This window comes from Amblyomma maculatum, chromosome 5, assembly GCF_055883805.1.
Source record: "Amblyomma maculatum isolate TAMU_Amacu chromosome 5, ASM5588380v1, whole genome shotgun sequence".
NCBI lineage: Eukaryota > Metazoa > Arthropoda > Arachnida > Ixodida > Ixodidae > Amblyomma > Amblyomma maculatum.
Genome location: NC_139348.1, coordinates 84,973,790 through 84,998,337, shown reverse-complemented (window position 1 = coordinate 84,998,337; position 24,548 = coordinate 84,973,790). Strand labels below are relative to the sequence as shown.

At 48.8% G+C, this 24,548-nt stretch overlaps 1 protein-coding gene across 3 annotated transcripts in view; it reads left to right on the top strand.

Moving 5' to 3' along the window:
* The window catches only part of LOC146188621 (uncharacterized), a 41,937-nt gene that overhangs the window by 6,815 nt on the left and 10,574 nt on the right, over window positions 1-24,548 (top strand). For 2 of the 3 annotated variants that reach the window (XM_084603862.1, XM_084603863.1), the window contains exons 4-6: window positions 11,976-12,018; window positions 12,520-12,567; window positions 23,217-23,395. In XM_084603862.1, the coding sequence (XP_084459988.1) occupies window positions 11,976-12,018; window positions 12,520-12,567; window positions 23,217-23,363 (238 nt within the window). In that variant the 3' untranslated portion in view covers window positions 23,364-23,395. The remainder of the gene's footprint in view (window positions 1-11,975; window positions 12,019-12,519; window positions 12,568-23,216; window positions 23,396-24,548) is intronic. The other variant, XR_014707568.1, reaches the window with a different exon arrangement.

Genomic DNA, 24,548 nt, shown 5'->3' with positions numbered 1-24,548 from the left:
CACCTATCTTATGACCCTGGGTCCTTGGTTCTTCTATGGTCTCCTGCTTGCCGCGTTGGCCTCTCGGAGAAACTTTTGTCCTTCTACAATGGCCCTTATAATGTGGCGCGCTAGGTCACCGATGTCACGTACGAACTTGCTCCGCTTGTGTCTGCATCCTCCTCATCTTGCCCCCCTACTGACATTGTACATGTTTTGCTGCTTAAGCCATACCAACGCATCCCTTCTTTGGCAGTTTAGTGCTGGGACGGCGCTTACACCGCCGGGGATCATGCTACGCGAAGACGAAGACGAAGTGTTTTCCCCCTTGCCTCGCGGCAAAATAAATGACGACGAAGTGGGACTGTTTTGCTGTGGCGCTGCTCGCGACTATGCCAGTTGCAATCTTGTAAATGTACTGCAAATAGATTGAGCCTTCGCGTAACATATTTTTACACTTCACAATCAGTGTTACTGGTCGGAACATTCGGAATGTGCTCTCACTGTAGAACCCATTTGTGGCACCGACACTTTGTTGAGACTTCAGCTCTTTTCTTAGTCAAGTTTTTCTCGATGAGTTTAATGCCCACAACAAGCGATCTTTAAAGATGTACCTTAAAGATTGTAATACTCATTGTTGGCCGTGACGTGGACAGAAATGGGTAGAAAGCACTGCCGTGACGCCTGTTGCGTTTCAGTTAGGCAACTATGCAAAAGAATAACAATCACGAGGTCATTTCTTTTCGCCTGTCTCACAGCAGAGCAAAATAATGGCTTGAACGGGCCCAGGGACCCATATATAGGAGCGTGCGCGTTCCACCTGCTAGGCGCCGCTACCGTAGCGGCTGCGTTCAGCGCGCGGCCCGGCCAGTGCCTCTTCCATAACATGAAGGATCCCTCCGTGCCTCCGCAGAGATGTTTACTAGCGGTGTCCCGCTGATGCTAGAGGCTGTATTTGGATCTGTTAGTGAGGTTGCGAAATTCTTTCGAGGTGCAAATATCAGAAAGGAAACGTTGGTTTTGAGGCAGGCCATCTACACGAGGTGAAGTGGATTTTTTATGGGATAAGGTCCACATAACAGCCCGGTGCGTTGCGCAGACAAACATCAGTGCACCATTCAAAATCTTCAAATAAAAGTAAGACATATATTTATTTGCTGGTTTTTAGTGTACTTAATGTTGTTTTGCTAGCTTTATGCAATGAAACAACCGACCCGGAGTACCAAATTGCGATAGAGAGGAACGGCAGCAAAAAAAGTGTCCATGATTACGTTACTTCCTAATGCGAAATTTGAGGGCAGCTCATCAGCTGCTTGACCTTTTCGATAAATTGAGGAAGATTTCGAGCAAGACACGTATGTACAATTACAGACAACTTTTCTTATTTTTTCACACGTATTCCTTCAACAAACGCTCCACTAACAGTTCTTGGCTGTCATGAAAGAAGCTTTGTGGTCGAAGAAATGAAAACCGCAATTGAGTTATCGGGAGGTTGCGGAAAAGCAGCGCGTGGGCCCATAGGAGCGTTACGCGGCAAATATAGCAGTGACTGACTAATGCCGCTGAGCTGACGCCGCTAGCGAGTGAAGCGAGTAACGGGGGGCACGCAACCGGAGAGCACCCTCGCCGCCACGCAGGAAGAGGGGGTCCCCTTCCTCCTCTTTCTGCATGGCGGCGAGGGTGTTCTACGCAGTCACGTCGTCTTGACTCGCTAGCGGCGGCTGCTAGTGCTGCCTCAGGCGACCTCCCCCCCCCCCTCCCCCTTCCTTTCCTCGTGTTCTCCGGTTGCTGCGCGCGCTCCTGCCCCCATCGTTCGCGGCTGAGTGTAACCCTCCCCCCCATTTTTCTGCGAGGCTCCAGTTGCCGAAGCGCCGGCTCGAACTGGGGGGGGAGGGTGAAAGGCGGTGAAAGGGAGGCGGAGCCGGGGACGCTTGATCGCCTCCGGATCAGTCAAAACCCGCTCCCCAGAAACTGCAGAGGAAGCGGCGATATCACTAGCTATTACTAGTAGTAATGCTGACTTGATCTTCCGCGATTCCAAAACAGCCATCCGAAATTTGGCGAGGGGAAGAATATCTGTCACAGCGGTGCGATTGCTGAATCGGGCCACGAGGCGAGGGACTACGGAGGAGGAAATTGTCTGGGTACCAGCACACTCTAGGAATCCTGGGAACGAGGCGGCTCACATGAATGCTCGAGGTTTCGTCAGCCGAGTCGGTGAGCCGGACGTTCCGGGAAGGTCCACGAGAGATGGGCTGGTATCCTTTCATGACATTACTAATCATTTCAAACTTGAGCGGAGGATTTACCCACCCTCTGACAAGCAATTGGTGAAGGCGCAGGAATGCGTCTGGCGACGATTGCAGACTAGATGTTTCTTCAACCCATACGTGTTGAGCAAAATCTACCCGGACATTCAGCCGGAGTGCAAATGATGTCAGGAATTGGCAACCTATGACCACATATTATGGAGCTGTAGCATAGCACCGCCCCCGGCGGATATTATGCGTGATCCTTCCCTCGAGCAGTGGGAGGCCGTGTTGGCCAGCTCAGACCCGGTCGTCCAGACCAGGGCCGTGGAGTGGGCCACACAGGTCGCGGTCAGCCATGGGTTGATGGCCATCTAACACGGAACCATCCATACATGCTCTCTGACGAAAATAAAGTTTTTCCATCCATCCATCCATGGTTACGAGGCCGACGACGCCGACGCGAAAACCCAGGAACGGGCGCCAAAGCGCTGCGCTCTCACAGAAGAGGTGCTGCATTTCTGGAATTTCGCCGTACGCAACCCGTCCACTCATCATCGGTGCAGAGGTATACATAAAAACAAATAAGAAGCATAATCTGCTATGCGCATGCAATTAACGAACTACGACAGCTTTATACAACGTCTTATGTTTCTGCAGCACCCACGGCAGATGCCAAAAACGTCTCTTCTGCGCATTTTAATAATTCAAAAGTGCCTACTTCTACAGAATGATATCCGAAAAAAGAAAACCGAGCCTAAACTTAATTTTCGCGACGAACAACGGGATACTAACGCTGTCGTCGTACCACCTTCCTATGCCGGGTTTAGTTCTATCAGGCGAATTCAGGTAAATATTGCTGCAGCTTACAAGTAGAGTGTCCGGGTGTTTTTATTAGGCATTTGTGATCGAGAAATAGGCCCAGAGCTCATTTCTGACGACGCGCACAGCGCGGCATAGCACTGCGGACGTCGTCGTTTGCTGTAGCTTTCATGTTAGGGACGCGTTGGTCGCCACGAGTGGCGGCATGTCGCTCCGGATTTAAATGCGCAAGGTGCCTATACCACTGTAAACCAGAAAGTTTAAATTTCTCTACATTTTTCTTCTCCTCTCTTTGTTTTCTCCTTCCCTCATCATGCCAGCATTTCAATTTTCGTTTTGTGAAAAGTTTGGAAAACTTCTTTGAGCAGGCAAGCGCGGCTTAAACTGAGTTTGTGCTTGAATAAGTAATGTAGACGCAGCCATTGATAGGAATGATTTCAGCATAATTCGCTTCGAAAAGGGCGTGCTACGGTTGGCGTTCAGTGTCGAGAATGAGGCTCTTGCATGAGCTGTAACAGGCCAAGCTGTTTTATGCACGAAACATTTAATTGGGGCATGCAAAATGTCTCTCGTGCCTAATGATTCTCCCTGTCTAGACGAAGACGAGAATGTTCAAGGTTGTCTTTGTTCACATAAATGTATGTTAATAAATTGCTATTACAGTGCAAAAATCAAGGCAGTAGCATGGAGGGTGCTTTTGTTGCCATGTTTCCCTCAGAAAATATAATTCATCCACATATATTTGATTGAGTGATTATAGGCACTCTGATATCGAGATGAGGTATCTAGGTCTTAAGCAGTGATAGTATTGTTCGGCAGTGCCGAGCAGTGATGTTAATTGTGACCTTCAAAAATATTTTCTCGCATCGGAGAAAATTTAAAACAGGAAGAAATTGCTGCATTGTGAGCTGAGAAGCCTGTGTGTTCGATGACGTTTGTCACGTATATTTATTTCGAGGAGGTTTATGCTGAAATAATTTCTAAATTTACAAAAGCATAGCTTTTCGATAAATTTGGGAGGGATCTTCATAAAAAGTACTTCAAAAAGAAAGTTCAAATTATTTTGGCATCAACTTTAACAACCGGTGAACGACGTCAAAACTTATTAGGACTGAAACATTGAAGCAATTCTCATATAAAATATTGAAAACGCACAATTTTTTGCTTCCTTATTATACCATGGAAACCCAAAACATCTTTATATAGACACACGTGTGGAATTGCACAAAATAAAACGCATGCGATATTATAAAACAGAATTGGTTATTATATTCGCTTTCGCATCTAATCTAAAAATATCTAACTGCAAGCAGTATTTGCGTGCTGGCGAAAACCTCGAAAGTCGCGTACGTTTAAAAATGGCTGACTCTGTAGCTGAGCCACCTCTGCTGCCTCGTGCGGTCAGATAACAAAAATAGAGAAAGAAAAAAGGGAGAGAAAGACGCGCGTCGGCAACAGCCATCGTCCTCCCTAAAGCATGGAGGTTTATTTACAGGCCATTTATTTGCAAGTTCGTTGTCAGGCCGCCTTGTCGCTCTTAATTTATGCCTGTGAAAAGAATGTATCTGCCTGCTGATATGCCCGATAGCCGTTCAAGTTGCGAGATGGTGACTACTTCAGTTATCTCATATAGCGTGTTATGAACACCGAGGCCTAAGACTCTCTCTGTCGCTGTGTGAAAGGAAAGCCGAAATACGTTTTTGAGTATTTTTTCGCTACGGCTTCCACTTCACTTTTTCAGCTGTCTTTAGATGTAGGTAAGGGCATATATAAGCAAGCGACTGATCACAAAGTCTTGTACTAAGCGGAGAGTATTCTCGTTCTTCAAGAGGGAGTGGCGGTTACTAATGCGGCAGAGGAGTCGCATAATTTGCGGCGAGGTTCCTTGGGGCTTTTGAATTCCATCACTATTGAAGCCGTGTTCTCCCAGGTTGCTGTTGCGACTGTAGGAAGAAGGAAAGGAAAATGCATGGGCCTTCTACTGGCTCTGTAGCTTAGCTACCTCTGCTGCCTTATGCGGTCAGAAGAGAAAACAGAGAAGAAATAAAAAGAAGAGGGAGAAAAAGAGGCGCGTCGTAACAGCCGTCGTACACCAACGAAGCGGTGGCGGATGCAGTGACGGTCTACAACAGATAGGAATCCGATGGCAGGCTAGCCCAACCGTAAGCGGCGGTGACCTACCAGTCCCAGCCCCGTAGGGCCAGGAGCAGCCGCTCCCCGGTCTTCAGGTTTCAAAAGTACTCTGCAGCCCTTTACTATAGCCCCCCTTTCTCTGTCTCTCCACTTTCAGAGGTGCGCCGCCGTTCTACCGGCGTTCCCAGACGTATCTACTCGCGCTAGGGGCGAAAAATCTAGAGAGGACTTTTATGAAGAAAACCATAGCCGCTATTAATCACGGGATCATATCTCGGGATATAGACACAGTTTTAACGGAAATCATCACTGGGAAAAAAGACCGAAAGAGTATTATTGCGAAAGCAATACTACTTTCCCTTTCAAGCCTTGGCGGTACGACGGCGGTGCACATGAAATGAACTTTCGCATGACCTCTGTGTGACGTCACGCCTCAAAGCTGGGCGACCAACTCGCGCCGTCCGTGAGAGACGGCGGTGCGCATGAACGGCGGCCTAACTTCCGCTCTCTCCGCCAGGAGCGCTACAGGTGTTGTGACGTTATACAGTTGATCTTAGCGGGTGACTTCAATGAAGCCCATCAGGAATGGGGGTACCATCGGCAGGATCCTAAGGGCAGACAATTATGGGAAGACATTCAAACACTAGGACTCACCCTATTCACGGATCCAAATGCACCCGCACGCACGGGCAATAGCGTCAGCAGGGACACCACCCCTGACCTAACCGTGAACAAGAATGTAGCTACAGTTAACTGGAACAACACCGAGAAACGTCCATGTACTTGCCACTTCATTATCGCAGTCACTCTAGGAAAAGGAATCAAAGTTACGAGGCCCATAAAAACCCAAAATCACGGATTTGGAAAGTTTTAGAAAAATAAGAGAGACTGAGTTATTGAGAAAATCTATAGTATCGACAAGTGGTCAGAAATGGTAAAGAAACATGCGGAGAAAGCTTCAGTCACACTAGAAGACAAAGATGCACCTCCCAGTATCGATAACAAACTCCTAAGCATGTGGACCAAGAAACAGGACTTACTGAAAGTCTAAAAACACAAAGGCGGAACCGAAATATAAACGAAAACTACCTTGACATAAAAAAGAGATAAAGACGTACGCCATCAAGCTAAATGAACAGAACTGGTGTTTCAGATGTGGCGAAATGGAAAAAGGCATGAGCCAGTCAAAAAACATGGACCATTCTACGACGCATGCCAGATCCGGACAAATCTAAAATGCAAGCCAACCTAAATTAAACTAATGTTAAGCATGCCTTCGAAGGCTCAGACGAACAATTGATCAGTGAAAAATCGAAAGCTGCATCAGACAAACGGAAACCGAAACGCTACCAGCATATGATGAAAAACCTAAACTAGACTTAGACGCCCCATCACTGAGGCTCGAGCTGAGATTGGAATAAAAAGAAGATCGGCCCCAGGACCTGACGGGATCGTGAACACTGTTCTCAGAAATCTACGCGACTAGTCAATCACAGCCCCGACAAAATACATGAATAAGGTATGAGAAGCTGGAAAACTGCCGCAGGATGGCAAAATTCAAGTTTAGTCCTCATACCAAAACTGGGGAAGCTGCCAAAACTCAAAAACCTATGACCCATATCGCTGACCTCATGCGTGGGCAAGCTAATGGAGCACGTTATTCAGACGAAATTTAACAAATACACAAAGCAAGAGAGCCCCTTGCAACCTAACATGGTGGGCTTCAGGCAGGGACTAAGTGAACAGGACGTAATGCTCAGACTTAGATACGATATTATAACACACAAATCTTCGGATACAAAGACTATTTTCGGACTATACCTAACCAAAGCCTTCTACAATGTCAAGCATAAGGCAGTGCTCGACGGTGTACAAGATATTAGGGTTCGAATTAGAACCTATAACTATATCAAGGACGTCCTCACCAACAGAGAAATCACAAAAGAGAAAAAGCGCCAAATCACCCACAGTCACCTTGGGTAGCAACGGAACACCACAGGGCTCTGTCTTGTCTCCCTTTCCATTTACATTGCTATGAGGGGGCTACCACCACAACTAAACCACATACCGGACTTATAATTTAGCATAGACACAGATGACATATATCCCTAGATAAATGAAGGTAGCGACGCAGAGATAGAGCACAATTACAAAGTGCCGCAAATAAGGTCGTTGAGTACGCTGCGGAACACGGTCTTTCCTTCTCACCGCAAAAGTCAGAAATATTAATCTACAGCCCCAAAAATTAGAAAAATAAAGCAGACATGAAAGTAATTATTGAAATCTCCCAGGCCCCACAAATAGAGGCAATTAGAATCTCAAGAATTGTCCTCCAATCAAGAGCAAAACACAAACATCATCGAAACCTTAGAAAACTACGCACCTCAGGTTATGGGCATATTGAGAAGAGCATCACTTTGGGGACGCGGTCTCAAGGAGCGCAGTCTACTCAGAATGACACTGGCTTTCATCATCAATCGCACATGTTATACAACACTAAATCTCAATATCAACAAGACCGAACGTGAAAGAATCAACGTAATATTTCGAAAGTGCGCCAAACGCGCACTTGGCCTCACTATCTCCGCTTCAGCAGAGAAGCTGGAGAAAATGGGAATTCATAATACATGGCAAGAGCTCACTGAAGCAGTCAGAATCGCTCAGCTGGAAAGACTAAGTCAGATGGAGACAGGCAGGACCATCCCAGACTTAGTCGGACTCCAATCAGACAGAGGGTCAGAGACGAAAACGTCTATATCCCACACAAGATAAGGGAACGCATACTGGTACCACCCTTACCTCGAAACATGCACCCAGGCTACAACAAAGAACGCAGAGAACACAGTCCCAGTCATCGCTAAAAGAACGGAGCACGAAGCATTCCAAGAAGTTGCTTATGTAGACGTATCATGCGGACGACACGGAGCAGTCCTCTCGCCAGTAGTAAATTGAAAAGGTGCACCTAAATTTGCGGCCTCAACACACACCCGTGACATTAGCATATCTGAAGAGGTTGCCATAGCGCTCGTATGAACTGGCGCACAGTCGAAAACTATAATCAGCGACAGCAAAACGGCTGTCTTGAATTTCGCAAAAGGACGATCTCAGAAGATGCAAAAAGATTCCTCTCTCAAATTCCATTACTGGAACCATATTCATCATGTGTATACCAGTGCACGAAGCTGACCTTGGCAACAAAACTGCGCACCTGCTGACACAAGATTTCTAATAGAGGGTAGCGGTAGAACAACCAGAATGTAAGGTAATCAAAGATTGTGCTATTACATACAATGAGATCGCTGAATGTTACAAACTAGACTGAAAGGTCTACCCCCCCCCCCCCCCCCATCCCTCGGATCGATCTCATTAAAAATGAAGCATGCACCTGGAGGCGATAACAAACCGGCGACTACATAAACCCGGTCTGGGTTTTCTTAACAGAGACCGCGGGGAAGAAGAAGATTCCAAATGTAAAAATTGTGGCCAAAAAGGCACACTGCATCATATAGCATGGGATAGCGCCGACTCCCCAGGCGTCGGAATTAACAATGACAGTAGAAAAGCCTGGGAGGTTTGGCTGCGGAGCGGAGGTCCCACCATTCAGCGGCACGTGACCTGGCGGATGAGGCCGTGAAGAGTTCTTGTAAAATCACCGAACCTCAGCCTGCGGGGGTCTCTTGACCCGCCCCCACTGCCTGCGTGCTGGGGGCGAGAGATTAAAGGCTCCTTTTCGGTGGAAATAAAGTTTTCATTCATTCATTTCCACTTTTATTCCCCCTTCTCTTCCTTTCCTTACGCAGCGGTTTGGGTGTCCACAGAAGCAAGCGTGACAGACACTAAGCCTTTCCCTTCCTTTGAACCAACTGTTATTACTATTGAAGAACCGATTTCTGAATTACAGGTTAAACTAGCAATTGGAATTTTAAATTCCGGGAAGTTGCCTCGACCAGACGCTTTACTGTGACGTTGTACCATGAATTTAAGGGCATTTCTCCTCAAAAAAGGAATCGCTTAACGAAGTGCATGATTTCAAAGCATTTCCTCCTTCATTTAGCGTATCACATACTGTCTTTATTCCGAAAACGCACGAAACAACCAATTTGAGATAGGTGACAGCATACAGATGTATATCTCCTACAAATGTGGACTCTGAAATATTTAAATATTGAAGGTATTAGCTGCAGTTGCAACTAGTAATAAATACAATATTAGATGTCAATCGAAAGTGTGTCATCAAAAGTCATGTTGTCGCGTCTAAAACACACAAACTTAGTTGTGTACTTGAATGTGGCGATGTCACAGACAGTCGAGTTGCCATCGTTGTGTTAGACTTGGAAAATATTAGCTGTGAGTTAAACCTGATACTTTGCGTAAAAAAAAGCCGACGTAGATTCTCTCTCTTTTCTTTCTTCTTCTTATTCTTCCGCTTTATCCTCTCCTTCTTCTTCTTCTGCTTCATCCTCTCCTTCTTCTTCTTCCGCTTCATCCTCCTCTTCTTCTTCTGCGACGCGGCGTGGCTACCGACTGGGGTTACCCGACGGCTTGAAGAGGGTCTCCGGACGCTCAAATGTTCAAACAGGGCCACCGGCCGGGTTTGCACTACAGGTTTAAACCTGGTGTAGTACTGCTTACGCAATAAAAGCTTTTGAATGTGTGCGCACGAACTCTTATTTTTTATTCTTCTTAAAGTGAACGTCGGTTCTCTAATCAGGGAGAGAAGCGGCAACGGCGTACGAGAACCTCACGACGTGACTATTTGTAAATAAGAATTTGGGGGCGCCTAAATTGAATCACATTGTTTTCCCAGAATACAGAATAGGTTTTTCGAGGAAATTGCAGGTTTATATGGACGACGTTGTGGTGTTTGCTGTTGACAATGAGAGCGTATGAAAGCCATAGATAGTGTTAAGCTATATAGTGAATCAACAGGAAGTCCAGTAACCTAGGAAAAATGTATAGGCTTTTGGCATGAAGGATGGCCAGCGGGTTCGTTAAATTTGCAAACCTGCTCTTATAGTCAACCTCAGGGAAAAACCTAGCTGTTTCCCTGGAGTGTTACCGTGACCAACGCCATTAGATTAGCTAATCTGTATACGTTAACCGCGACAGCGAACCATATTGGAAAGGTCAGCTGGAAGACAGGCGCATTAAATCTGACAAGAGGAAAAGACTACGGTTATCTCTTTTACGAGGCTACTATTTACAACGTATTGTTCATAAGTAAGGTATGGTACGTGATGCAGGTATAATAGTGTTCCGGACATAATGGCAAGAAATTTAATTACATTTTCGTGATCTATATTTTGATTTCTGGCTAGGAATAGTGAAGCAGGAAACACCTTTGTAGGAGGGTCAAGGATGGAGGACTTGGCATGGTGCGCCCTTTTTACAACAAAACGTTAACAGTTTTTTATTTTTTTTTTCGACATACGTGGCTCATTCTTGCATGCAACCAGGCACTCAAGGCTAGGTAATGAGTAGCCGTAATAGGTTTTAGGATTGAGAACATACAAACGCGAATTTTTTATAATTAAGGGTAAAGGTTACAAGTGTTAGGTTTCTTTCTGCGAATTTTTCACACCAGTACTTATAAGCTGTAAAGAGTACAAAACTATAGCTATTTATGTGAAGTTGTTCCATCTTAACCTCTGTACCGTTTAATTTACCATGCAGGCCAAGGTAGCAATGTAATAAAACGGGTTAAGCAGATGCAGGTATCAGCTGCTGCCAATGTTTTTTGTTTTTTTAATTTACACACAAAAACGAGCTAAGAAAGCATTTCTGGCATCCAAATGACTTTTCGTTCCTTGAGGCGCAGACTGTATGATTTTCAAGCAGTTGGAGACGATTGGTCATGTATTTTTGCATTGTGGATAATAAGTGTAGTTCTGGGGCATTTTGCCAATACCAGTTAACAAAGACCTTTCCCTTGAGCCTCTCACACCTCGGTCTCACACCTCGGGCGCGGCAAAGTCTCCTTGGCCGTCGCGGTTAGCGAAAGGAAAGTTGAGGTCTCGGACCGACGTATGACAACCGTTTCCAATACGATTTCTTTATGTAGAAAATGACAATGAAGTGCCCTAATATAGTTATGCTTATTGCATTGTGGAGGCCAACAGTATTTAGCGTTAGAGATTGGTTTTACACCATTTGGAACTAGATGCCGGGCTAACCCGATTTTACTTCTGCGAAAGCATGCAATGGTTTGTGGAAAAATTGATGACGACTATCGAAGGTATAGATCTTCTCTTGTGCCCGAGGGAAGTTTATTATTGCGAAGCCAGATAAGACTACTTGATTGTAAATTTCCCACATGAGAAGGGATCATTACAAATGTTATTCCCTGTTGTGAGCATTGCTTATAAGGCAGGCAATAAAGAATAAAAAGTGCTGCGTGGCGTAGTCAGCTAAGGCACTCGTTTGGAGATGGGAGGGGTAGGATTTCAATTCCAGGCTGTGGACAATTTTTTCTTTAAATAATTAGCAGAAGCCCACGAATATCTCAAAAAATCCGCTGAATGTCGCGGAAATATCTCACAAACGCACTCAACTTGCTAACGCTGATGAGCCTGTAAAGACTTTAAAATTAAAACAAATTCAAGGCTACGTGTGAGATAGAATGCTAACGCATTCCGCGTCAACTGAAGACCAGGAATTCAACTTAAGACTCGAAAAATGCTCTTTTAGCTGCGGTTGGGCGAATTTACATGCCCGCAATTATTTTGTAATCGTTTTTAAATGTAAGACAATGCAGTTCTTTTTTTCAAACTTTTGTGCCTGCTTTTGTTGCAGAGTGGACAGAGAAACCGCGGGTGGGATTACTCTATCAAAATGGTAATACGCAATTTACGGACCATTTTCTCTATAATACACGAGCTCTGCATGTATGGTTCAACAAAACTAAACTCTTTATTTTAGTATTTTTAGATATAGCGTCCCCATTCAGGTTGTTTGTTTCCTGATCATGATTATTAACATATGCATGAATGAATTGCTATGCGTATGATTCGTCGACGGAAGGTGCCGTCGCTGTCTTTTTTTTCTAGTAGGTAATAAGTCTATAGATTAAGCTGTCTTAGACCTTTAACCTGGAACTAAAGATAAACAGCATTTTAAATCGTTGCCGCATAAATCCATACAATTTTTTAGTCAACTCAGGAATGCTAATATAGAATGAAATTGCTAGGCTTCACGCATAGTGAAGGCTCTCGCAATGACTTCAGTTCATCCGGGAAGCATCCTGAAGTTCACATTCTGCTGCGAATATCAATACCATGCCTGAACAAGCTGGGAGGCCATTGAAGTTTACTTATGGAATATTGTATTTATTCCTATGGTTTATAGAGAAAATCAGAAGAACAGGAACCGTTATTGCCCCCTTTGGGTAAGCATCTTTGCCGTCTTATAAACTCTACAGTTTACACGCGCAGAGGATAAGCTTGTGGGAATTCTCTACGGGGCTGTGGCTCCGCTCTCAGAGCAAACAGCGCTCCGCTAGCTCAGACCACAGTGGTGGCCCCCAAGAACAACACGAACACCGAGAACCAAAGCGTAACCGGTTTAATTGTTTTCCTCAGTCGCGCACGCGCGATCAAGCAATTCACTTCACCTGGTTCCAGTCTTTTCCGGACGCGTCCGCACTGCTGGCCCGTCCGGTCCGCTCTGTGTGGTGGTGGTGGTGGTGACTAAGATGATGGGGGATGGGTAAAGGCCGCACACCACCACACTCACACACAGCGCACGCCTCCCTCGCCACAGCAGTCGAGGGAGAGAGGGGGAAGGAGGCTGTCACGTGATGTGGAGAAGACAGGCCGCGCCTCACCCTCGCCGCCGCGTCGTAGCCAGTAGGGGAAGGAGCGGTGGTATGTGCCTTCCCACACCCCTCCTACCTCAATCGAGGCGTCCGCCCGGGGGTGCAGGCGCGCGTCGCTTCCACCCTTTAGTGCCGTTGGTCTGGCTTCTCGGCAGTTCCCTGCCGCTGGACATTAGGTTGTGCCCCGGAGAGGCAGGCTCTGCAACTGGGATCTTAGTCGCTGCTGCCGGGGTGAAGGCGCGAAGTTCGAATGCTGGAATCGTGGTGCGCCGCTTGCTTCAAGCAGCGTTGACGCCCTGGGATTGTCAACCAGGGCAGGAGGCAGGGCTCGTTCATCTTCTCCAGCCAGGGCTGAACAGACGTACTCGGGTCCGGGAAAGCCCAGACTGCGGCGGGAGAGGTCAGAGTGCACTGGTATCTCCTCGCCCTCCCGTTCGTTATTCGGTCGAGCTCGATTGCGAGCTGCTCCAAGAATTTTTTTGCAGGCTGGCGCAGCCACAGGGCGCGCTGTCTAAACTTCACCTTCGCCGCTCTCGCCGCCTGAATGCAGACAGCGTGGCCCATGCGCCCGGAGTGCCGGTGTCATAAATAAGGCCAGTCGGCGGGCTAGGTCCCTCTCAACGTGCTCAGCACAGGCTTCGCGTAAAGGAACACAGCCGGCTTGTGTATCGACACGCGCCGGATAAACACGAGACCTCTCGTGCCCTTGCGGTTGACATTAGGCGACTTCGCCTACCTTCCGCACTGTAACATCGCGGAAAGGACTGCCTTCCCTTGCATGCGCTTGCGCGCGAACTCGCGCGTCTGGCGTTCCTCCCTCAACAGCTCGAATGCGAACTGTGCAAGCAAGGACCGCGTTTGAGGCCTGCATGTGCGCTCTCACGCATGCGGCCTCAACGATTTCGCTGGCTGCGGGTGTTATAGCGATGCCGGTAGAGACTGCTCTCAGCATCGCCCGCCTCGGCGCTCTCCGGAGCGAGAGGCGTTTCCGCTTCCGCAGCATCTCTCTGGAAATACTGCTTCAGCTCTCCCACATGAATGGGTCCGCTTATTCGGCCCGAGTGCGGGTCTTTCAGTCGGTAAATCAGCCGCGACTGTTTCTCTGCGATCACAAAGGGCCCGACCCATCGGGGCGCAAGGCCGGCCGCGAATCCCGCGGATGCATCGCTGAGAACATGATTTCGCCTCAGAACCGTGTCTCCCAACTGGAACTCAAGGTCCCTGTGGGCTTGGTCGTAGCTCGCCTTTTGGCTTACCCTGGCCTTCTCACGGCTGCGGCTCGCCTCCTTAATGGCATTGGCCAAACGCTCTCGTAATCGCCGTGCGTAGTCGTCGACATTGGCCTCGACTTTGCGAACATCGTCCGACCGATAGGTCAGAACCGTGTCCGTTGGCGTGTTCAGCTGCCTGCCAAACATGAGAAAAGCCGGCGTGAAGCCGGTCGAGCGATTTACGCTCGTGCGCAGAGCGAAGGATATGGCGTCCAAGTGCTCATCCCAATCATTATGCGACCGCGCATATGCGCCCAGGAGCGGCTTGATATCCCGATTGCGGCGCTCGCTCACGTTGGACTGGGGATGATAGCACGTGGTTTTCTGCTGCCGTACACCCATTGCCGCGCACGTATCACGAAACACCTTCGACGTGAAATACGTGGCGTTGTCGGTTATCAGTCGCTCTGGAAAGCCAAAACGACAAAACACCTCCGACAGCTTTCCCAAGATCTCCCGGGCAGTAGCTTTCCGCAGCGGGTACAGTTCAGCGAAAGCGCTGAAATGGCACGTAACGACGAGCACGTATTTGTACCCCTTTTTGCTGCGCGGCAGCGGCCCCATCAAATCGCACGCCAGGATTTGCCATGGCTTCGTGCTTATGATGGGCTGGAGTAAGCCTGGTGGTTTGCCACCTCGAGGCTTCCTCTCTTGGCAGATGTGGCATGTTCGCACGTAACGACATACGTCAGCCTTCATTCCGGGCCAGGTAGCGAACCGACAAAGCTTCCGCCATGTCTTTGGGGCGCTCCCGTGACCGTCGGCGTCGTGATAGTGCCGCATAGCGGCGCGGCGCAGTTTGCGCGGAATCACAACTTTAAAGCACTCACTGGAGGCTTCTTTGTCTGGCACGTATTTTAGCAAAGCTCCTTCACAGTCCAGCAGGAAGTTCTCCAACTCACTCGTAGCAATACCAGCTACACTAGAGTTAGCGCCAACCACACTACCAGTGGCTTCACAGCGCAATTTGGCCTGAGTTGTCAGAGCATCCGTCTCTTCGCTAAGACAATTGATTAACTCCTGACAGTACGAGTCTTCCTGCTGAGCTCTGAGAAGCTCTTCTCTGCTGAACGCAACTTCGAGGGGGACTACTGCTCCCACAAAGCGCACGTGCTTTCGGGGCTCCGCAGGCGGGGTGCTGCCCGCTGCGCGCTCCCCACGCAGAGGGGGAGACAGCTGCCCTTCCGTCTCCTCCTCGTCTTCGCCTGCCCGTTGGGTGTCAGTGACCGGCGCCCGTGACAGCGCGTCCGCGACTGCATTGGCAGTCCCTTTTCGGTAGCGCACTTCGAACTCGAAGCGTTGTAGTGTCAGGGCCCACCGCGCAAGCCGACCGCTGGGCTCGCGCAGGCGTTTCAGCCATGTTAAGGCCATGTGGTCGGTCTCGACCGTGAACCTTGTTCCTTCTACGTACATTTCGAAACGTCGCAGTGCGTAGATAATGGCCAAGCATTCCTTTTCCGTCGCTGAGTAATTGCGTTCTGCCGGCGAGAGCGCGCGGCTCGCAAACGACACTGGTCGCAGCTGATCCCCATCTATCTGGAGGAGTACAGCGCCCACTCCGATATCGCAGGCATCGGTCTGGATAACGAATGGCTTGTTTAGGTCAGGCAGCTTCAGAGCTGCTGTCTCAGCGATGGCGTACGAGAGCTGGCGAAAGCTCCTTTCCTGCTCATCTCCCCATTGCCAACGGGAAGACTTTCTTAGCAATTGTGCCAAGGGCGCTTGCAGGCGCACACAGTTTGGAATGAACTGTCGGTAGTATCCCACCATACCGAGATATCGGCGAACAGCGCTGACATCTGTAGGCGCAGGAAACTCCAGGATTGCCCGAAGTTTCTCTGGATCAGGAGACACCTGCCCCCGCTCAACTCGATATCCAAGCAAGCTCACCTGAGCCTGGCATATCTGCGCCTTTGCGGGATTGAGCGTAAGGCCAGCGGACCTGAGCTTTCCCAGAACGTCTCTGAGGTGATCGAGGTGTTCCTCGAATGTGTGGGAATAGACGATCACATCGTCCAGGTAGGCGAGGGCGTGCTGCCATCGGGCATCGCCGAGTACGCGGTCCATTAGTCTCTGGAATGTGCTCGGAGCGCCGGACAATCCAAAGGGCATTCTTTTGAAGTGGAAAAGTCCTCTGTGACATGAGAACGCCGTTTTGTACTCATCGCCTGGTCGCATTTCGACCTGCAGATACCCCTTGCTGGCGTCAAGTATCGAAAAGAACTGAGCGCCGCCAAGATTGGAAACAATCTCGTCTATTCTCGGAAAGGGGTATGCATCTTTCTCCGTGACCTCGTTCAGATGCCTATAGTCCACGCACAAACGCCAAGTGCGGTCTTTCTTTGGAACGAGCATCACTGGGCACCCCCATGGACTTTGAGAACGGCATATAAGACCAGCATCGAGCAACTCCTGGAGCGCCTCATCGATCGCTTGCCTTTTAGCAGCGCTGACGGGCCTTGGGTTACATTTCCAGGGCAGCGCGTCACCCGTATTTATGCGGTGCTGCACCAGATTGGTACATCCCGGCTGGTCTGTGAACATCTCGTCAAAGTTGTGTAGCAACGACAAGAGTCGGTCACGTTGGTGCTCTGTCAGCGCACCGGCATCGGCCAGCAATCTCTGCATTTTCTTTTCCGAATGCGGATGAAAAGCGTGCTGACAGGCCGCCGCTGCCGATCGCGGCAGCTGACACGGAAACCCACTGTCTCTTTTTCCGCCGGCAGTGGCCGGGGTTGTATGCGTTTTCTTCTCCGACTGCGGAGAGGGAGCATTGAGACGGGCCGCCCTAACCGAGCTCGGTCGCGGGGGCGAACAGCGCTCATAGGAGGTATGCCTCCTGTCTGCGAGCGGATCGGCCGTGCGCGTGAACAACGATTGCGTTGTAACCGGCGGTTCGGCGAATGGCCTGAGCGGGGCACACGGGCTCTCCCGATAACCCCCACTGGCGATATCGATCACCAGTCCAGTTTTTGCCAAGAACTCTCGGCCTAGGATAATTGGTACTGTCAGGCCAGGCAGGTGAACAAAACGCATTCTGCGTACACGCTTATCGAAGCGCACTACGAGGCGAATGTCACCGCAGGAGCGCACCTCTCCGCTAGCGAGCAGGAGGGGCGTTGTTCGCTGTCGCATCCGAACGGACCGCCGTCGGAGCTGGGAAACGACCGCGTCTCCGATCAGCGAAATGCTTGCACCCGTGTCCAGCAGTGCCTTAAATGTAGCTCCCGCTACGGCGAGGTCAACAAAAGGCGCTGGCGTGTTAGTTGGCTCTCCAACTTTGAATGCGGACGTGACGGATACAGGCTTCCGAGCGTTTTCAGCCTCCGCCGGTGCTGCTACCGGCGGCCTGCCTCGTTTCCCGATCTCGAGGGGCAGTTTCTGGCTATGTGACCAGTTTGGCCACAGCTAAAGCAGCGCACAGATCGCCATGCTTGTTGCTGCGACGCTCGGCGGGTTTCAGAGGCACCCCGACCGTCTGGCCGTATGCGGCCCTCGGGGGGTGCGTTCTGAGTAGGTGCGGACTTTCGCGGCTGAACCCCGGTGAACTCACGGGGGTTGAAATCAGCACTGCGCAACCGGTACCCAAAGGGATCCAGGGCGCGATCCGATATTTCGAGCGGCAACGGCTCGCTCGTGAACCCACTTGCCTCAGGAGTGTACTCACTCCTTACCGTTGGGGCGCCGCTCCAGGCACACCTCGGCTCTAGTGATTCTCTAGCCGGTGGCGGGGGCCGGTATTTACGGGCCGCAGAAATCTGAGCCTGGACTCTGCGCGCTTCAATGGCAAGCTCGTTCAGGTCGCTGCATCGGCAGCTGCTCAAGTAAAGGGCAAATGTGGGGTGGCACTGGCGCAGGACGCGTTCCACTCGCTCCGAATGCGAAGCTTCCGTGTCGGCGTACTCGTACAATTCCTGCATCGCTCGTACGAACTCTACAAGCGATTCATCAGGTGCCTGTGTCCGCAGCTCCAGTTCTCGCCGCATTCGCTGCTTGTAATCGTACGGAAGGAACTCCTCCCTGAACAAGCGTCGAAAGTCAGACATAGTGCTCGCTTTGTGGCCTACCAATAGGTACCACCGGGCGGCTTGATCGACGAGTGCAACTGGCAAAACTCGTCTCAAAATATCGCTCTCGCTCAGGTCACTCGCAAGCTCATACCGGCGCAAGGCCAGTAGGAAGCCATTTGCGCTCTGCGTGTCGCTGTAGCCACTGTATGTCGGTATCGGTACGCCGATCCGAGGGCCAGGCGAGTGCGCCTGCTTCAACAGCTGTTGCAAAGCGGATGCGAGGACGTTTGCGGCGTCTCCCTCCGGGTGACATACTGCGCGCTCACTAGCCATCGGGTGTGATGCGCGTGCCGCTGTTGCGGGCGTTCTCCAATCGGGGCCAATGGGCAATTCCGACTGAATACCGGGGGGAATAAAGCCTTCGCCAACGGGCGGTAGCTTGTGATGCAACTCGGGATCTCCCGATGCTGGGTACGCTGCATGCCTCTCCGTCAAAGGACGGGGAGCGCTCGCCGCATTGGCGGGTGTAGACGCAATTTGGCCACCGGGCCAGCCTGCGTGCGCAGCGGGTGAAAGGAGCGAAGAGTAGCCGCCGCCGACGGGCGATGGCTGTACGAGTAATTCAGGATTGCCTGTATTAAGACTCGTTTGGCGAACTGCATTGGCAGTCGCACCTGGTACATGGCGGAGCGATTGGGCCTGGAAGCCACTGCCACTGGGCACTGGCTTCGAAAGCTGGCCAGGAGTTCGCGGCGCGAACATACTAGCGCGAGCCGCATCGGCGGGTGCGCCAGGGGACACGTTCAAAAGAACGGAACTTCTATAGCCACAGCCATCGGACTGTTCCGGCTCGATGTGCTTACCGGGAATGCCCGGCGCAACGTTTCGGACGGTAGCCGCGCCTGCGGCATCATGCAACACGTCCAATTGACCTCCCAACATCGCATCGGCGGTTGGATTTGATGTAGCCAAATGGCTAATGCTCGAGATCTCCCGAGCTTGGCCGCAGACGTCGGCCAACATCATTAGGTCAGACAGCCCATAGCGCGGGCTGGTCATGTTGTTCATACAGAGCTAGCTTCCCCGCTGGAACGCCAACAGGGACCCACGTTGGTGCGCCAAAATGTGGGAATTCTCTACGGGGCTGTGGCTCCGCTCTCAGAGCAAACAGCGCTCCGCTAGCTCAGACCACAGTGGTGGCCCCCAAGAACAACACGAACACCGAGAACCAAAGGGTAACCGGTTTAATTGTTTTCCTCAGTCGCGCACGCGCGATCAAGCAATTCACTTCACCTGGTTCCAGTCTTTTCCGGACGCGTCCGCACTGCTGGCCCGTCCGGTCCGCTCTGTGTTCAGGCCGCACACCACCACACTCACACACAGCGCACGCCTCCCTCGCCACAGCAGTCGAGGGAGAGAGGGGGAAGGAGGCTGTCACGTGATGTGGAGAAGACAGGCCGCGCCTCACCCTCGCCGCCGCGTCGTAGCCAGGGGGGGAAGGAGCGGTGGTATGTGCCTTCCCACAAGCTGCAAAATAACATGTCTGTAGTTTAAGTGCTATTTTATATATTGTTGTAGCGTAAAAAGGCGCGCATCTCTCTCAAGCGCAATTAGGGCTCTCAGACAAAGAAAATATTATGTTTTGCGCAAAGGAGACCAGCACTCTTGTGGGCACAGTTTGAAAAATTTGAGAAGGCTTTCAGAAAGGAATTTCTGTTAGGTGTGGCATTTTCCTATTTTTTAGCGCTACCGAGAAACATGTGAGGACACCTCTAATAATTTGCAACATCTCAGGTGAACATACACACCTAATTTGTCAAAATATACTGATTATAATCGTACAGCAAGAAAGGGAAAAAGAGATAAAGCACCTATCACACTAGTGTAATTTATAATTAGGATTGCACGTATAAAAACGCTTCAGTATACCGCCGATTTTCAATGTCGAAGCGCGTCGAAAAGTCGTTGGAACAACTATGAAGATCTAGAGAATATTCAATGATTACCTTTGTGACATCTTAATGTGCAATTCCATCTCAAATCAAAGATGCAAGCTGCTATTTGAGTGAGTTCGGAAGGAGTAGGAAGATGATCCCAAAGTTGGAATGATGCATTTGCTGTTATCGCAATCGCCGAGTTTGCAGTTTGAAGGCAAAAGCCTAATATGTACTTGGATCAAAGAGCCACGTTGTATGCTAGTGCAACCGTAATTTCATTTTCGTTGTCGTGACTCCAGGTGGAAAGGTGCTACAGCTTAGGCCTCGCTTTTGAGATGTTAGGGTGACATCGAAAGAAAGACTCATACGAACTTTGGATGCTGAGTTAGACGTGCTGACTCCAAGACACGCAGGCACGTTTGTACGGCTTACTTAAAGCGAAGCTCGATATTCCCGTTAAGCAATCTTTCACATATTCTGATTGGTTAAGCCTGTATGATAAACAGCATATGTCGGACGACAAAGGCAGGAATTATACAATTTGTTATAGAGGAGTAGTAGAGTTCGTATGCGCGAAGGAGAACCCGCATGGGGGATCTGCAAACAGCAAGATGCGAATGCTGTTGCATGACATCCTTATCATTACCATCGTCATCATCAACTAGACTATACTTTCTGCACGGCGAGAGCTTCTTCCATATATCTACCAGCCAACATATAAAGTACCGCCTTAACCGAGCCGTATGGACGTACCTGCGTGGCCTACGGATAACGTAAATGCCAGGGTATTGGCAGACTGATTGTTAATCACCCTCCCATATTAAAGGGGAGGGCTGAGGGGGCAACTCTTGTCAAGCCTTATGCTAGGGAGCCCTACCTCCAGTTAGTGCTCGGTCATGTCAGCTGCCAGCTACAGCACACCACGACTTATTTATTCGCTCTTCGGACAAGCACCGGACAGGCACTGCAAAATAGCGAGACTTGCCAATGTACCTTTCGCTACAAAGAGTACACATTGGAATTAGCTGAATACTTAGATGAAGGCAGCCGCTGGGTGCAATATGACTAATGAGCCATGCTAGGACGATTGACTGGAGCGCTACCAGCTGGGCTAACATTTTATCAGTGTATCAAGCAGGGTAGCAGTTTAACAGTGTACATCAAGAGAAAATATAGACCACCTGTACCATATACGTGCACACATGTGGGCTCAAATATGAAGGCTGTGCGATGTCAGTGCACGTTAAAGAAACCCAGGTGGTCGAAATTTCCGGAGTCCTCCACTACGGAGTCTCTCATAGCCTGAGATGCTTTGGGACGTTAAACCCCACAAACCAAACCAAAAATGAAGGCAGAATATTGTGAGGAAAACAAAGGGTTAAGAACCGGAATGCCATAGATATATTTATAATAATGGAAGTTGGCGGCGCCGGTAACGGAACGAACATGATGTCCTCTTCTTAGTCCATCTGAAAAACAAGAAAGGGTATCGTGCAAGCAACGAATTACGCATGCAAGCGAACTGGTGTTAGTAGAGCCGAGGGAATTCTGATATATAGAAGTGTAACAGGGAATGGGTAAGATTAGGCATTTTCTGAGGATTTAGTGACTGAAGCTTCATGAAACCAAATAGACACATTTTTGAGAGGCCATTATCCAGATGGGGATGTAATCAGTTGTCTGCTGCCGTTGACGGTGCGTAGTCATCTGACCATTTCAGCTGTCTTTTTCCTTGACAGCTCTATGAGAAGGGAATCGAGTACTTGGTTCTTGCATACATGTAAGATACAGTGCCCCTGTGCCACAAAGATCGTTTGAAAAGCTTTGTTAGTGCTCAGCTTTACTTGTCCTGGTGGCCTGGCACGCAGTGCGTTTGTACACTGCTCTTTGATATGAGGATGTCTTTGATAATAGAGGTGTAAATCAAGTAATTACTAACTGAAGGAACAACAAAGTGTACATGCAAGAAAGTGGAAAGAGCAAAGGAACAACAGCGCCGACTGCCTTGTTAAGACGTGGCGTCCTGTTGCGAGATATTATTGGGATGGATGTTAAGCTTCCCACGAATTCCTAAAGAATGTGCGTTTGAGGAATATATCGGAAAAAAGGGAGCGGCACCAAAGGTGTCTAAAATGAAGCTTTGTTCATATGAGTTGTCTTTTCTGGTTGGTTTGTGGGGTTTAACGTCCGAAAGCATCTCAGGCTATGAGAGACGCAGTAGTGGAGGACTCCGGATATATCGACCACCTGAGGTTCTTTAACACGCACTGACACCGAACAGCACACTGACGCCACTACGTTTCGCCACAATCGAAACGCAGCTGCCGAGGCCGGGATTCGATCCCGCTTCCTTGGGCGCAGTAGTCGAGCGCCGTACCCACTGCGCCACCACGGTGAGGTTTTCTTGTCTATCTGTGTCGTCTTGATTGATGTGGTGTACTTTGAGTTCAAGAAAATAAAGGAGGTATACATAATATAAGCTGTTTTGTTTCTTCCACTCTGAGTACGTCACGTTTTGTGCTACTGAGAAAAGCATTTGTGAGAAAAGCGTCTTTTTTATTCTCTCCAAGAGATGGAAGATAGCTGAGAAAAATTGCAACTCGTATTAGGACTGGAATAATTGTTAAGCGAAATTTACACACAACACCAAACTAATGTAAATAGATGTCAACGAAATTTGTGTCAGAGGTGGACTGTACATAGCTCCGCAGTGGGATAACCACACTTAGAAGCAGTCGCGGAAGAAAGAAAGCGACCGGACAGGCTCTTGTCCAGTTGCTTTCCTTCTCCCGTGAAGAATGTTTAGCGAGCTGGTTTTTCTCATCCAAAGACTGTTATAGACTTGGCGGAATAGCATATACTGACTATACACGATATTTAGATGCAGTCCGCTTTCCATCTTCGCCTATTGCATAAAGCCTGGTATAAGAATGAAAAATGAAAACGCGTAATATTTCTGTGTCCTACTTTAAAATTTCTTTCTTTTTTTCGTTTCTTTGCAGTGCGGTGTGAGAAAGTACGTAGGCGATAACTGTGGAGGCAGACCAGATTGCGTGTGCGTGCAAAACCCTCCAGGACAACCTCGGCGGCCCCTTTCTTGCATTTGGTCTCCACCTTGGAGCATACCACGACGAAACAGGATAATGTGATGAAAGACAATAAAGTCGGAAACGTTTTTTAGGTAAAACTTTAACAAGAGTTGAACTAACACACAGACATCAATACCGAAAAAAATCATTCTAAAGTCCTTCCCCCTCACTCTTACCTCGAGAACAAAACTTTCACTTTACTGCTCATTATTAATTGACAACAAAGTGTAAACCCCAACCTCTCCCGTGTTACACTATCATGCAATGAAACAGGCATTCTGTATGTTTGTGAAAGTTAGAGAGAGCTTTTATAAGGCGAATTGTCCGCGTTGCGGAGTGATTACCTGAAGCCAAAATTCGAAAAATACAGCTTTCTTTAATTAAGATATGCGAATGAGTGTTTAAAGATGAAGGCAGTTAACACTGGGCTGATGTGAGCACCATTCCTCACAAGCAGTCACTTTTCGTCTTTAATAATATGTTTGCTAATCTTATGAAGGTCTTGACAACTGCAAAATCTGCTTGTTGTATGATGGTCACCTGCTTTGCCAAGTACTGTGAACGATGCAGACAAATGATAGATAAGTGAGCACCGAATGTTTGATAATCAAACAGACCAAATTAGGGCCATGGTTGGTGGCCTAAGTGGTTGTGCAGTAGCATGTATGTTTTAAGCGAAGGCATTTTGCATAATGTTTGCAGAAAGACGACAGGGCAAAGTATATACATAACAATCCTCAGCCACATGACCATGCACTCCTTTTTTGCTGTTGTAAGCTTCAAAATGATTAAAACATTTCTCTACTTGCGACGGTCATTGGGACTCAAATAAGAGCATAGTGTAGGGCTGAAATTAGCTGATAAGAGTCAGCGTGCGCGCAGGACGATATTTTCTTTCACAGTGTTCCTTCGGTGAGTCGTTATTTGGACGATTGCAAAGATGGATCTGGTAGCCATGGAATTGCTTGTGACAATTATATTTACTGCCACATATCATGTCCTGGCAAATTCGTGCATGCAAAAATCCCTGCTTATGTTTGTCTGGTGGAAATTTTCTGAGGGCATTCACGCTTTTGTAGTACTTGCCTGCTTTTTGCAATGTTACCGCCTGATATTTGGAAACTATTTAGCGAATATTTTGCACTTATAAAGTGGACATTGCATGCAGTGTTGGCCTTCGACCTCGGGCTGACTTCAGTCTCAAGTGGGTATACTGGGGAATAAGGCAGCTAGGCTACTTCTCGA